Raw genomic sequence first — 15,196 nt, forward strand, 5'->3', positions numbered from 1 at the left:
AGCCCTTCCCATTTAGAAAATAGTCTATGCCTCTATTCTTCCTACCAAAGTACATAACCTCACATTTTCCCACATTGTATTCCATCTGCCACTTCTTTCTCACTCTTCCAGACTATACAGATTCTTCTGCAGCCTCTCCAGTTTCAACATTTCCTGTCCCTCCACCTATTTTTGTGGTATCTGCAAACTTAGCAACCGTGACCTCAGTTATTTTCTCCAGATTGTTTATATATAGTGTAAATAGTTGTGGGTCTCAACACTGACCCCTATGGAACTCCAACAGTTGCCATCCTGGCAAAGACCTTTTATCCCACTCTTCCTTCTGCCAGTCAGCCAATCTTCTATCCACGGTACTAGCTTGTGTCTAACACTATGGACTTGTCTTATTTAGCAGTCTCCAGTGCAGCACCTTTCAAAGGCCTTCTGGAAATCCAAAAACATCACATACAATGGGTCATCTTTGTCCAACTTGCTCATTACCTCCTCAAAAAATTCTAATAGATTTCTTGCTTTGATGAAGCCATGTTGACTCAGCCCCATTTTACTACGCACTTCCAAGTGCTCTGCAAACTCATCCTTAATAATTAACTCTAAAATCTTACCAAGAACTGAGGTCAGGCTAACCAGCCTATACTTCTGAAGAAGGGTCCCAAGCCTGAAGAATCAGCTTTCCTGTTCCTCTGATGCTGCCTGGCCTGTGTTTCTCCAGCTCCACATTGTGTTATCCGACTCCAGCATCGGCAATTCTTACTATCGCTATAGTTTCCAGTCTTCTGCCTCCCTCCATTCTTTAACAAGGGTATTACCTCTGCGACCTTCCCTGACTGGTAATTCCTGAAAGATCACCACCAATGCCTCCATAATCTCCTCAGCTGCCTTCTTCAGGCATGTAGTACATCTGGTCTGGGCAATTTATCTACCTTCAGACCTTTCAGCTTCCCCAGCACCTCCTCGGTGATAGCGACTACACTCACCTTTGCCCCCAACTCTCTAGAAGTTCCGGTATGTTGCTGATGTCTTCCACCATGACAACTGATACAAAATACTTGATCAGTTCCTCTGCTAATTCTTTGTCTCCCATTACTACTTCTCCCGTCACACTTTCCAGCAGCCTAACGTCCACTCTTGTTTCTCTTATATTGTATACATTTAAAAAAAACTTGCAATCCTTCTCATTATTAGCTAGCTTACTCATATTTCATCTTCCTCATTATTGCTTTTTAGTCATCCTCTGCTGGTTTTTAAAAAGGCACCACAATCCTCTGGCTTCTCACTAATCTTCACCACATTCTAGGCTCTCTCTTATGTCATCCCTGACTTGCCTCATCAACCACAGTTGCCTTGTCTTCTCTTATTCCTTGGGATGAATTTCTGCTGTGCCTCCTGAATTCTCCCAAGAAATTCCTTCCATTGCTGTTCCACCTTCACCGCCAGGCTCCCCTTCCAATTGACTGGACATTATTTACTTCAGGTCTTTGTGGTTATCTTACTTAACTATAATACCCTTACATGTGATTCAAGCTTCTGCAGGGTGAATCCTATCATAATATGATCACTGTCCCCCTGGGGTTCTTTCACCTTAAACTTCCTAATCAAGTCTGCCTCAATACACACCAAATCCAGAACTGCCTGTTACCTCGTGGGTCTACCACGTGCCACACCAAAACAAAACATCTTAGACATTCCTTTTCTTGGAATCCACTACCAACTGATTTTCTCAGTCCACCTGCATACCCCAATGATTAATGTAATCGCACCTTTATCACCAGAGTTACTTGCTTCTCGACTTGTACTAGGAAGCCCATACGTAACTCCCCAAAGTCTTTATTCCTTTGCAGTTCCTCAACTCTACCCATAAAGATTCTATGCCCTCCGACTATATCCTATCAATTTAATTTCGTTTCTTACTAACAAGACAACTCCAACCCTTGTGCCCATCTGTTTTTCCTTTCAACAGGACGTTTTCTTGGGTATTTAGTTCCCAGCCCCAATTCCCTTCCAGCCATGTCTCTATGGTACCTGCCAATCAGTGCAACGCCATCAGTCCCACATTGACTGTCCCCTTTCTCAAACCTGCCCCCTTATCTGCTGTGCCTCAAGCTGGATTCCTGGACCTTTCCATAATCTCTATCCTAAGTCTTGTTGTAGAAACTTTAATAAGCTCTGCTAAGCCCTCCCCTAACTTTAAACGTTTTCGGTACTTTTTCTTGTAACGGAATCCACTACCTACCTCTGCCACTTAGCGTGGGCTCAGGTAGAAATCCAGACTTTACCCTTTTGTGCAATTTCTTTTCAATGATCCGCGTACTTATAAGGTTTAGCTGACTGACCTGCAGTTTTAGAGTAAGTTTTCTTCCTTTTGACACACACACAGTTCAGCCTACAATGAATTCTTTCTTAAATCGTTGGAATGTTAAGTTGTGTTAATTGTTGTAGTAACCCTGTTTCCTCTGTTACTGATATTAATTTGTTTTTCACTTGCAATTAGAACTTTTAAAAAGGAAGACTACAGACATTAGAAAATGATAGTCAGTCAGTCATCCTGAATGGCAGTGAGATTAGGAACATACAGCTGACATGGCTGGGGGCAAGGGCTGAACTGGAGGCAGTTCAAAGGCAGCCAGTGACATGAGTGACATCAGGCAGCCTGAGGCAGCGCAGGCACGGTCAAGCCCTTGTGAGGACAGCAACCCCAGCATAGCCAGGCACTTATGGACTGTGGTGTTGAACTGTTAACTATATTTCTTTGTTTTTCTCTTTGTTTTTCTACATTTTAAGCAAGGAGGACTGTAATGTTTAACTTTTTAAAAACTTTGTTTTCTTCTTTTGTTTTGTACCAAGATTCTGTACCTAGGTACCTTTACACCCAAGACAGTGCCATAAGTGATGGCTTGTAAACTTTTCACTTTACTCATGTGAGTACGTGACAAAAACTAATTCAGTTCCTTCGTCCCTTCTCAATCATGTCAGCCTAAACTATCTTTAAAGATGCCAAATCCCTTAATATTTATTCTCCACCTATGATTATCACCATCCAATATTTCATACGTCCCTATCTGCCAGGGGCATCATCCCGAGAGTCTTCAGCATTGACTCCGGACTGTCTGAAGTGATGTCCCGGCTTCATGTCAAACATGGGCAAGGAAATCTTTCTTAACATCATGTTTGCTCTCCCTCACATGATGAATCCCTACGATTCCTTGATATTGAGCACCACTTGGAGGAAGCATCAATGGTGGCAAGGGTGCAGAATGTATTCTGGATAAGGGATGTCAAGGTCCAAACTAAGAGTGCCTGGACAGCATCATTATCGACTGAACTGGTCAAGTCTTAAAGGACACAGAAACTAGTCTGGGTCCATGGTGAGTGGGGAGGGAAGTAACAGTGAGGGGGTGAGGGGACCCACTAGATGTCAAAAATCTTCTAGCCACAGGTGCATCTATCAATGACAAGTGTGTGATCACTGCAAAGTTGTTGTGTAAACAAAGTCCACTCTTATGGAGGATACTCTCCACTGTTTTGTGCAACAGTACCATTGAGCTAAATGGGATAGAATTTAATCAAAAATAACTACCAAACTACAGATGAGGCAGCATGTCAGACACAGCTGTGCAAGAGTTTACATTATATTTTTTACAAATCAGTCCCTACAAGAGGCCAAAATAGTACATTTCGTTTCTGTTTGTACTAATCAAATGATCTCTCATCTCTTCTTCTTGCATCTATGTAGAAATCTCATGGATATTTATTACCTGAACCAACTGAGCATATGACCAGCATGACCTCCATGACGACAGTTTTGACACCAAGTAAACCAGTTATTGAATTGAGCCAATTTCTTGTCTTTGCTGAGATCAACTTTTTCATCAGACTTTCCAGTTCCTGTTCCAATTAAAAACAAAATCCTCAGAGGAAAAACAGCAAGATAAAAATTTTAAAATAAGATATTCAAATAATTAATATTTGCTTCACCCACCTTCCACATTGTTTTCTTTCCAATTTAGTTAAAAATTAATCATTCATGGGATTAGTTAAGGATTTGTCTACTATATTAATGTCACAAGCATTTATTTTTATTTTAAAAAATGAACTGCAGTCTCATGGACATCTTTGTTCTTCCCCTACTGAAGTGAGTTTGTTTAAAGTTGTTTAAAAAAGGTTGATATCCATTGAGAAGTTATTGGTAAACCCTGTGCTCTGTTTGTCAATGCAAACATGGAACAAATTGTCGTCTGTGTGGTTAACAAAAGCAGTAAAAGAATTTTCTTTTGCTCTTATCCAAACACAGAATGGTATGCGAAACATTTTTTAAAAACATAAAAGGTGAAAGCAGTTAATAACACTTTGACCAACAATTTCTGTGTGTAATTTAGTTTCAGCTGAGGATCTCTTCCAATACAGGGATGCATGACATTCAAAGAAGTAAACCGCGTAACACTGGTACACAGTAACTAAGAGAATTACTACTTCTTAATTAAAGCTGTTTAACTTTTCAGCTCTATATTGCATAATGTTCAATGTCTGGCATAAATTAGCCATCAAGGTACAAGAAAAAATGGGCTGGATATGTCCACAATGCAATATCTTCTTCAATGTTGACTGGCTTGTGTTGTGACTTAGCTAAAACGAGCGCTCTATTTTTACCAGGCTATTACGATGACAACTTGATATCTAGCATTAATGGTTACCTAGACAACTTGAAACCGGTGTTCCCATATTGATAAGACAAAGTGCACAACGGGGCAGAGGTTTCCGACATCCTGGACAACTTGTGACTTTTGATTTCGTTGGAGAACCACTAACACCATATTGGCTGAAACTTCGTCCTTGGTGTGGCATGGCAGAACAACTATATGATATTGATTTTCCACAGAAGTTGCAGCTCACAAACACCTGGAATGCATATTGTACCACAGAACTGAGAAAAGAATTATGAAGTATCTCATATCATTGAAACAGTTGATTATCATTTTATAGCCCAAGAGTCATACAGCATGGAAACAGACCCTGTGGCCCAATTCTATGCTGACCAACTTTCCTGAAGAAAACTAGTCCCACTTGCCCATGTTTGCCCTCCAAACCTTTCCTATTCATGTACCTGTCTGAATGTCTTTTAAATGTTGCCACTATACCTGCATCAACCACATCCTCTGGCAGCTCATTTCTTCTTGTGGTCTGTTCCAAAATCTTCCTCCTCTAAATATGCACCCTAATTTTGCACTCCCTACCCCAGGGAAAAGATTTTTGCTATTCATCTTACTTAAGCCCCTCATGATTTTATAGACTGGGTACAAGGTCACCCCTCAACCTCATATACTACAGTAAATTAAAAAAAAAGGCACATCCTCTCCAAACTCTCCTTGTAACTTAAACCCTTCATTCTGGCAACATCCTGGTAAATCTTTTTTGAACCTTCTCCAATTTAATAATATCCTTCCTAGAGCAACGCAACCAGAACTCTATACTGTACTCCAAAAGTGGCCTCACCAACATCCTATAGAATCTCATCATGGCATTCCAACTCCTACACAAAATGATTCGAGCAATGAAAGCAAACATGCTTAACACCTTCTTAACCACCCTGCCTACCTGTGACATAACTTTCAAAGAACTGTGTACCTGAATTCCTAGGACTCTTTTCAACACCACCACCCAGAGCCCTACTATTAACAGTATAAATCTTGCCCTTGTTCGTTGTACAAAAAGCAGTACCTCACATTTATCAAATTAAACTATCTGCCACGTCTTACTCTATTGGCCCAACTGATCAAAGGTCCTTTTGTAATCTTAGATAAGAAACTTAAAATGTAAGCCAACACAAAGTATTTCTCACTTCCCATCAAGAACAAACAGCAAGTCATATTTGACATTTTAAGTGCTCCATGCTTTTCAGCAAACTTAACAAAACTAAAGTTTTTATAAATATCATTTATTCATTATATTAAGATCCATTTACTTTGTACATTAACAAGAAGGAACTGAAGGCAGACCGAGCAACAAAAGCTGCTGGAGACAGATGAGGAGGAGAGTCAGGATGACAAACAGGCCATATCTACCCAGAGAAGAATAACCAGTCAATTATTTTAGAGACGGCTTGTCATCATGTGTTTATTTACTTTACTTGGCATCTGGCCTGCCATAAATGCATATAAGTGTGGTCTACAGCATACAAGCTATTTGCATTGAAATCACTGCAAAATCTTCTAGCAAATTAAACAATTCCTCTTTTAAGAAAATGTAATTTTATCACTAAATAAAAACTGAAAGAGCTGCAGATGCTGTAAATCAGATACGAAAACAGGAGATTGCTGAAAAAAACTCAGCAGGTCTGACAGCATCTGCGAAGGGAAATCCGAGTTAATGTTTCAGGTGTGGTTCACCAGGTCCGAAACGTTAACTCAGATTTCTCTTCAGAGATACTGCCAGGCCTGTTGAGCTTTTCCAGAGATCTTATTTTTGTTTATAATTTTGTTACAACTGAAATTCTCTTAAGATTTAAGAGTTCACCTGTCATTTACCTGGATTATGATTCTAATCAGTTTATAGCCTGCTTTCCGATTAACAAATCATATTTGCATTAAAAGGCCGGGTGTGAACGGATCTTGAGTCAAATCATTTCTCTAAAGTTATGGCGATGGAAGATTTTTAAAGAAAAATTGATCAACTGTTGCACATTTAGTGCACTCCAAGTTATTTTATTTTAAGATTTATTTATTCTTTCATATGATGCTGCCATCACTAGCCAGGCCAGCACTTATTGCCCATTCTCCACTGCTCTCAAAAAGGGGATAAGTAGCCACCATCTTGAACCACTCCAGTCCATGCTGTATAGATACACCCAGAGTGCTGTTAGAATGGGAATACCAGGTTTTTGATCAGCCAACCTGGCTCACATAATCAAGTCTGCAGAGCTACACCAGCAATGTAGCTTTTCTGAACCCATCTGATTACTCTACAAACCTGTACTAAAAAGGGCAAGGGAACGGCCTAACTGCATTAAGGAAACTGGCTGAAGGCTATCCTGGCCACCTGTGTTGTTGGTATTTAACAGTATTCTGTACAAACATGCCAAAACTTTTCTTGCAGTGAGTGTCCAAAATCTGGGGTTCACCCCACATAAACACGGTCAACTCATCCCACAGTAATTTACCAGCAGTTGGGACAGTAGCTGCATCAAGGTCAGACCTGATCTAAATTTTTCAGGAAATACAGCTTAGTCATTACTAAGGCCATTTTACTTAGCACTGTACGATGGAAGATACTCCATGTTAATAGTAAACGTATTTCTGATATCTATCACTGTTATAGGAACAGAAGTAGACCACTCAGCCCATCAAGCCTGTTCTTCCATGCAATTAGATCAGGGCTGATTTGCAGTTAACTCTATATTCTTTACCAACTTCACTAAACAAAAATTTCTGGAAATTTTGAGTATCGTGGAGGCAACAGGTTGAATTGCCACTTTGTTCCCATCCTTTTCTTGGCCATGCTCTGTGGAGGATGGAAATATGCCAAATCCTCCCTACAGTATTGCACATCTTGTAGTGAGTGTCTGAGACTTGGAATTTCAGATCTGTGGCAGCTGATTAATACTCTGGGCACAAGAAAATAGAAAAAGGTCATAAACTCTGATTGGCTGACCCAAACCAAAAAACATCTACTGTTGGATGAGATTCCACAATTGGGCAGCACTTTCTAAGCAAGCCAGAGAGTCTGCTAATTATAACCTTATGTTTGGCTGTTTGTAAATTGTGGAATTGCGCACTTAAAAAGTTTTTAACTTTCGGTGATGGTTCCAGGAATAGTGGGACTTCTTTTCCAGCATGCTACCCCAATGAGCTGTAAAAGAAAAAAAAATCAGCTTGTAAAACAAAATGCATTATTTGCAGTTTTACATGTGGAGGTAGACAGGGAACTACCAAACTGGTCGAAATGCCCTAGGTACTCATTGCAATTCTAAACCAGTTTTCCAATACCTATTGTCATCTTCTGGGTTTCAACACATTTTAAAGGTCTTCACTAACAACCATTGTGCAACTGCTGTTTCTTCCATTTTTTCCTGACACAAAACAAGAGAATGATATTCAAGAGATAAGGCCAGTTCAGTATTTATTCATCAGAAGTAAAATATGTTAATATTGTCCATAACTTCAATCCTTGGCTTTATGGTTACCACTCGACTACATAGGAAGGCATCAAGAAAACAGATGCATGGATGATACTTCCGTCATCTTGTAGTACAAATGTTTAGAACGACTTCTAACGGAAGTAACAAAAACAAAGTTGCTGGAAAAGCTCAGCAGGTCTGGCAGCATCTGTGGAGGAGAAAACTGTTATTGTTTTGGGTCTGGGAACCCTTCCTCAGGACGGGTTACACTCACTGGAAGTTATTGAACACAGAGTGAGGATCATGACAGGCGAAAGTAGTGGATGAGCAATATTACAACTGCCAGTTTACAGATTTTCCCTCACTTACCCGGGCTATGAGTTAATGATTTATGAAACTAAATATAAATATAAAATACCTGCATGTTCAATTAGTTTCCATTTAAGAATAACACAGCAAGTTGATACACTGTCACATATTTTCTTCTCAGAACTTAACATGGGCCAGGAAACAATTTAAAATGGACTTCAGAGTTTAAATAACAAAGTCTGTCTGATTCCTTGCTTCAAAAAAAAAGACACTACCACTTCTGTTCCTTGAAAAACCACTTCACCTGTGCAAGAGGTTTAGAAAATGGGTCCAACTTGCTCCTATGGATGTCAAATTCAGCTCTCTTATGCCAGAACCTCCAAGCATCAAGTAAGTTTCTATAATTCTCTATCCAATATTGGACTCTGGGATCTTTCACAACATCACTTGGAAAGCCCTAAAGGATATACAAAAAAAAATTTAAGAAAAACATACTACACTCTGAAATCTCATTTTTAAACTGACAACAGACATTCATTGCCTAGGTGATTATCAAAGTAAAATAATTGGAGGAATTCACCTCAAACTTATCAAATATATTTTTCCTGCTTAATATTACATCCTGGCTATCCATAGCTCATGAAATACAATGTGAACACAAAGTGAACAGACAGCTTTTAAGGATTGGCCTTATGCCTTGAAAAACTTTTCATTAGATGATGTACCTCTTCAACACCTATGATACAAAATCGGGAGCAGTAGAATTGACAGCAGTGGGACAGAACCCAGGCCTTCTGGCCAAAACGTAGTGACATCATCACTATGCCACAAGAGTCCACAAAGTAGTAAAACCAAGCTTAGAGATGGACATTTTTGAACAGATTTTGAATCAACCTGTTGGGACACGTTATGACATATCTCCAGCAAAGGGGAGTCTTGAATCCGTACATTCAGGCCCTGAAACAGAGATCCTACCACAGTGCCGCAAAAGAATCATTTATCAACTGTTATATCCTATCTTCAGTTACGTCTCCTTTCGAAGGATGATTTATCTGATAACCAGTTAAAGTAATTAACTATTTTATAAATTCAAATAATTACTCCCTTTGATTTGCTATGCCATCCATCAAATGGTGTGGAAATTAAAAAAAACAAAGAATGAAATCAACGATATGTGGTGTTTGTACTTATCTGCACTGTAGAAACAGAAGACAAACGAGGCTAAAGGGACGTTGGAAATTAGAACATTCACATTCACAACAGCAAATACCAAGAAAGCTAACGGGACTAAAAGTTGACAAGACTGAGCCTGATGGTTTGCATTCTAGGATTTAAAAAGAAAATGGCTGCAGAATCAGTGATTGCAGGAGTTACATAAATCCGGAAACTAAACATTAGTTAGCTTAACATCTGTAACTGGGAAAAAGTTACAGTACATTATTTAAAGCAAATACAAATAAAGTCCCAACATGGTTTTGTGAAAGGGACTCAGGTTTGACAAATTTATTTCAATTGTTTGGAGGGTAAAAACAGCAGCGTGGAAGACAGTGTGAAGCAGACAAAGTAGTAATATTGAACGCCTTTTTGAAATTATTAATGTGCCACATAAAATGGTTACTGCACAAGATAACAGCATTAAGTGTTGGGAAATATATTAGAATTGATAAACATCTGGCTAATTCACAACAAAGAGGAGATAAGCAGGTTAACTTCAGGTCAGAAAACTAACTAGTGCAGAATCACAGGCAGTGGTGATGCTCAAATACTTACAAACTATACGAATAAACTTAGATGGGGAATAGAATACAATGGAGCCAAAACTTAATGATGAAAAGATAGGTTGAAAGCAAATTAAGAGGATTGCACAAAGAGACTGCAAAAAGCAGGAGCAAAATAGGTTAACTGAGTGGACAATACATTAGCACTTTGAGTATACCGTGGAGAAACGCAAGGCTGACAGCTTTGGCTGGAACGACATTAAAATCAGAACTCAATTATTTAATGGAAACCACAGAATTCAGAGTTACAGAGGTATGTTTGGCCTGGTACATTAAATCACAAGAAGTTGGTATCCAGTTATAGCAAGTAATTATGAAGAAAAATGGAACGTTGGCCCTTAATGGAAGGCAAATGGAGAATAAAGGAGCAAAAACAATTGCTATTGGTGTCTTGGGCATTAGAGAGATTCCACCCAAGTACTATGCATCATTTTGACATTCTTAAAGGGTATATTTGCCCTGGAAGTAGTTTAGAGATGGCTCATTTGGCTGATTCCTATGAATAAAGAGTTCACTTAGGAAGACGTTGGAGGAGGTTAGCCCTATACTCATTCAAGTCTAGAAGAACATGAGGTGATCATATTGAAATGTAACATTCAGGGAAATTTGCGAGATAGATATTGGGAGGATATTTCCTCTTATGGAGGAAATCTAAAACTGGAGACCAAGTTTAAAAACATGGGATTTCATAATTAAGGACAAGATGAGCAGGAATTTCTTCAGAATTAAGTCTCTGCAATCCTCTTCTACAGAAAGGAGTGGGGGAGGCTACTGAATATGATCAAGGTCAAGATAGACAGGTTTTTTTTTTCAATGAGGGAGTCAAGAATTATGGAGAACAGGCAAGAAGGTGGAGTTACTGCCACAAATCAAAACCAACCATGAATGGTAGAAAATGTTCAACAGTCTAAATGATCTACTCCTGCTATTTCTTATGACTTTTCTTTAATCATGATTGTATACAGTATGTACTATCTAGTCAATTCATGAAGAGTTGACTCCTTCATATTAATGAATCAAGAAAGAAGATCAAGTATTCAGATCACTATCAATCTATAGCAAAGGTATTATTTAAGCAAATATTCTTTGAATTTTAGGTCCATCAACATATACCCTTTCATAATGGTATTCCAATTGCACAAGGATGAAGAAAGGGCATTGAGCTCATACCTCTTATATTCAACTCTATTAACCAAATATTTAGCTGCACCCTGAACCACATCCACCTCAACAATATTTTGGTTTTCACTTACATCAGGTAGTAAGCATTTTCAGTCATTCAAGTTTGTTTTTCCCTTAAATTCTCAGAATCTCTAAATGAGAGTATCGGAAACAAAGCAGTCATAACGGTGAATTTTTTTTTGACCTACCTGCAACATGCAGAAGCTTGCAGTCTGCACGTCACCAGTCCTATCTACGTAACTCTCCATCAGGTCAATGCCATCCTTGGTTAGGCCTGTTAAAAGGATTCCTTCCAGGTTTCCAGCCTCTTTCATTTCATTAGTTAGTTTATCAATATACCGAAGGATCTAAAGATTAGGATCGAGACAAAATATTGAAGATGCTAACAAACAGGATAATTTTGATTTTTAACATTAAACAATTATATTTGCACATTTCAGATAGGATGGCCTTAATTAAATTGGATGTTCATGATTATCTAATATATCATTGCAATTATTATTTAAAAACGTAACCAAACATATTTCAATAGCAGGAGTTTTGCAGACTTCATGTCCACATTGTTTATTTCCTCTTATGCTTTTATTATACCAGCAAACCACAACTAAACCAGTCATAATTAGGCAACATTCCATGAGATTTTAATAGAGAGAAAAAGAAATCAACAGAAGTTTCACTTATCTCAACATTTATGAATAATGTAACAAAATGTTAAATAGAAGCTACGAAGGGGCGACACAGTGGCTCAGTGGTTAGCACTGCAGCCTCACAGCACCAGGGACCCGGGTTTGATTCCAGCCTCGGGCGACTGTGCAAACTCCACAGAGACATTCTCCCCGTATCTGCATGGCTTTCCTCTGAGTGCTCCAGTTTCCTCCCATAGTCCAAAGGTGTGCAGGCTAGGTGGACTGGCCATGCTAAATTGCCCGTAGTGTTCAGGGGTGTGTGGGTTATAGGGGGATGGGTCTGGGTGGGATGCTTTAAGGGGCGGCGTGGACTTGTTGGGCCGAAGGGCCTGTTTCCACACTGTAGGGAATCTAATCTACAGTAATGAGAGATAACAGGAGAAATTAAAAACATACTTTAGGACTTTTTTGACACCATGTAATCAGAACAGCAAAGCTGAAACCAACTCAAACTTGTATTGCAAGTGAGTACATCAAAAGATTAGTGATGGAATGGTCAGAGATAATGGGGACTGCAGATGCTGGAGAATCCAAGATAACAAAGTGTGGGGCTGGATGAACACAGCAGGCCAAGTAACATCTTAGGAGCACAAAAGCTGATGTTTTGGGCCTTCAGCCTTGAAACTGCTCGACCAAGTGATGGAATGGTGACAGGTGCATTGCACTAAACTAATTACAGTAGATACCAGCAAATCACTGCATAGCTGGCAACAAATTAACAGATTAGAACACTAATTAGCAGTGAGAAAAATGCAGTGAATTAATAAACATATGCAAAGTCCAAAACCAAATGACCCAACAGGCATCAGAATATTTATTCACAAGAACCTCCCAATCTCTCAGAAACAATTTCTCATCAGCTATGAATATTTCTGAATGAGTGAACATCACATATTCATGAATTCAGAATTATTACCGCACAGCCCACCATGCCTGCAGAGTCTCTGAATAAGCAATTTACTTACACAATGCAGGATGAATCCAACCTAGTCAGTCAATTATCGCCCAATCAGTACCCTTTTGATTATCAGTACTATCAAGCAGCATCTGTATAGCAATAACCTGCACACTGACACTCAATTTGGGTTCTGTCAGGACTACTGCAGTGATTTAATCAGGAGAAGAAATGAAAGCTGAATTCCAGAGGTGAGGCAACAGTGACACTCTGACATTAAAGCAGCACTGACCAAGCCTAACTTCAGGAAGCTCTAACAAAAACAAGTTACTGGGAAATCAGGGCAAAAAAAACTCTGCTGGTTGGAGGAGTCATACCTAGCACCTGAAAGACGGTATTGCAAGGTTAGTTATTTCAGCTATAGGACATCTTCTGGGGTAGTCTATGCTTAACCATCTTCAGCTATTTCAATTTATTCCCTCCAGCATATCAGAAATTGTAATGTTCGCTGATTATTGTGCAGTGTTCAGAACTATCGACCACTCCTCAGATACTGAAGCAATTTATGTCAAAATGGCCTGGACCATCTCCAACCAGGAGAATCTATCCACCACTTCCCGATATTCAATAGCATTGCCACCACTGAATCCTGCACTCATCAACATCCTAGGGTTACCAACCAAGAAAATAAACTGGGCTAACCATAATGAACACTATAGCTATAAACAGCAGGTCAGAGCAAGAAATCGAGTGGTGAATCACTCACTTCTTGACTCTCCAAAGCACATCCACCATCAACAATTCTGGAATATTCCTCACACGCATGGACAAGTGCAGCTTCAACAACAAAGAACCAAAAACACTATCTACAAAAATGCAGCCTGCTGGATTTGCACCACATCCACCACCAACAAAAATTAATAGCAGCACAGCGTACTATCCACAAAGTGCACGCAGGAATTCACCAAGGCTCCTTGGACAGACCTTCCGAACCCATGATAACCACCACCACCAAGGAGGAGAAGGACAGCACATATCTGCTAACACCATCTCCTGCAAATTCCCCTCCAAGAGGCACGTGGTGGTTTTACGAGAGGGTTACTATGCCTTAGGCATAATTGAGAACATGGGGCCTTCAAGGTAACCTTAGCCAGTATGGAAACTGAACCTGTGCTGTTGGTAGCACACTGCATCACAAACCAGCCATCCAGCCAAATGAGCCAGCTGACTCCAACACATGCTACTACTTTATTGAATATACCTGGAAGGAGGTAAACCTGCTTTGGGTTATATCCCACCCAGGGGTTCAAACGTTGCCTGTCGTATTTTCCAAGCATGGAAGTATAAAATTATTGAACAAACTTAGTTTAAGAGGGCAAGTACTTATCAGAAAAGAGGAAACTAGATAGCCACGAACAATTTTAACAAATGCATTTGATTTTAACCAAGTAAACTCAATACACAAAACAGATAAAATTAGATATTGAGATTACAAAGCGTAGAGCTGGATGAACACAGCAGGCCAAGCAGCAGAGGAGCAGGAAGGCTGGTGTTTCGGGCCTAGACCCTTCTACAGAAATGACCAGGTCTAGGCCCGAAACATCAGCCTTCCTCCTGTTCCTCTGATGCTGCTTGGCCTGCTGTGTTCATTCAGCTCTGCACCTTCATCTCAGATTCTCCAGCATCTGCAGTTCCTGCTATCTCTAAATTAGATATTAAATTATTAAAAAGGTCCCATTGCAACTTACGGGTTCTTTCACTTATTCCCCTTTTCAATTTCTGAACCAAGACTAGGCAATGATTTGCCCAGGCCTTGATACTCTGCCTCTGACCCGGTCCTACCCCATCCCATCTCCTCTCTCCCTCATCCCAAAATTTGCACTGGGTCCTGGTCTCCATTCATTCCCCCCAAACCTATCTAAACTCTTAGCCCACATCCAGCACACAGCCTTGGCCCTGGGATTGTACTCCCATATGGCCCCAACTGCATGAGCCATTCCAGCTCTTGGGCAGTCTCAGTCCTCTGCCCCTGATCGTTGCTCCAGACTCTTCCAACTTGTCACAGTGTCAGAGTCGTATAACATGGAAACAGATCCTTTTGCCAACTTGTCCACGTCAACCAGGTATCCCAAGTTGAAATAGTCCTATTTGGCTGCATTTGGTCTGTATCCAACATTACTTCACTGCCACATCTCCTGACTCTACTTTCACTAAATTATCAGGTCGTATACATGAGGTC

General features: G+C 39.9%; 1 protein-coding gene across 2 annotated transcripts in view; it reads right to left on the reverse strand.

Annotated features, from left to right (window-relative positions):
* mios (missing oocyte, meiosis regulator, homolog (Drosophila)) overlaps window positions 1-15,196 on the reverse strand; it is a 46,755-nt gene that overhangs the window by 4,646 nt on the left and 26,913 nt on the right. Inside the window, exons 7-10 of one of the 2 annotated variants that reach the window (XM_048548661.2) lie at window positions 11,565-11,723; window positions 8,721-8,873; window positions 4,689-4,893; window positions 3,753-3,882 (exon numbers count right to left, since the gene is read on the reverse strand). In XM_048548661.2, coding sequence (XP_048404618.1) covers window positions 3,753-3,882; window positions 4,689-4,893; window positions 8,721-8,873; window positions 11,565-11,723 — 647 coding nt within the window. Of the gene's footprint in view, window positions 1-3,752; window positions 3,883-4,688; window positions 7,840-8,720; window positions 8,874-11,564; window positions 11,724-15,196 lie in introns of those variants that run through there. The other variant, XM_048548670.2, reaches the window with a different exon arrangement.

Source organism: Stegostoma tigrinum, chromosome 2 (assembly GCF_030684315.1).
Source record: "Stegostoma tigrinum isolate sSteTig4 chromosome 2, sSteTig4.hap1, whole genome shotgun sequence".
Classification (NCBI taxonomy): Eukaryota; Metazoa; Chordata; class Chondrichthyes; order Orectolobiformes; family Stegostomatidae; genus Stegostoma; species Stegostoma tigrinum.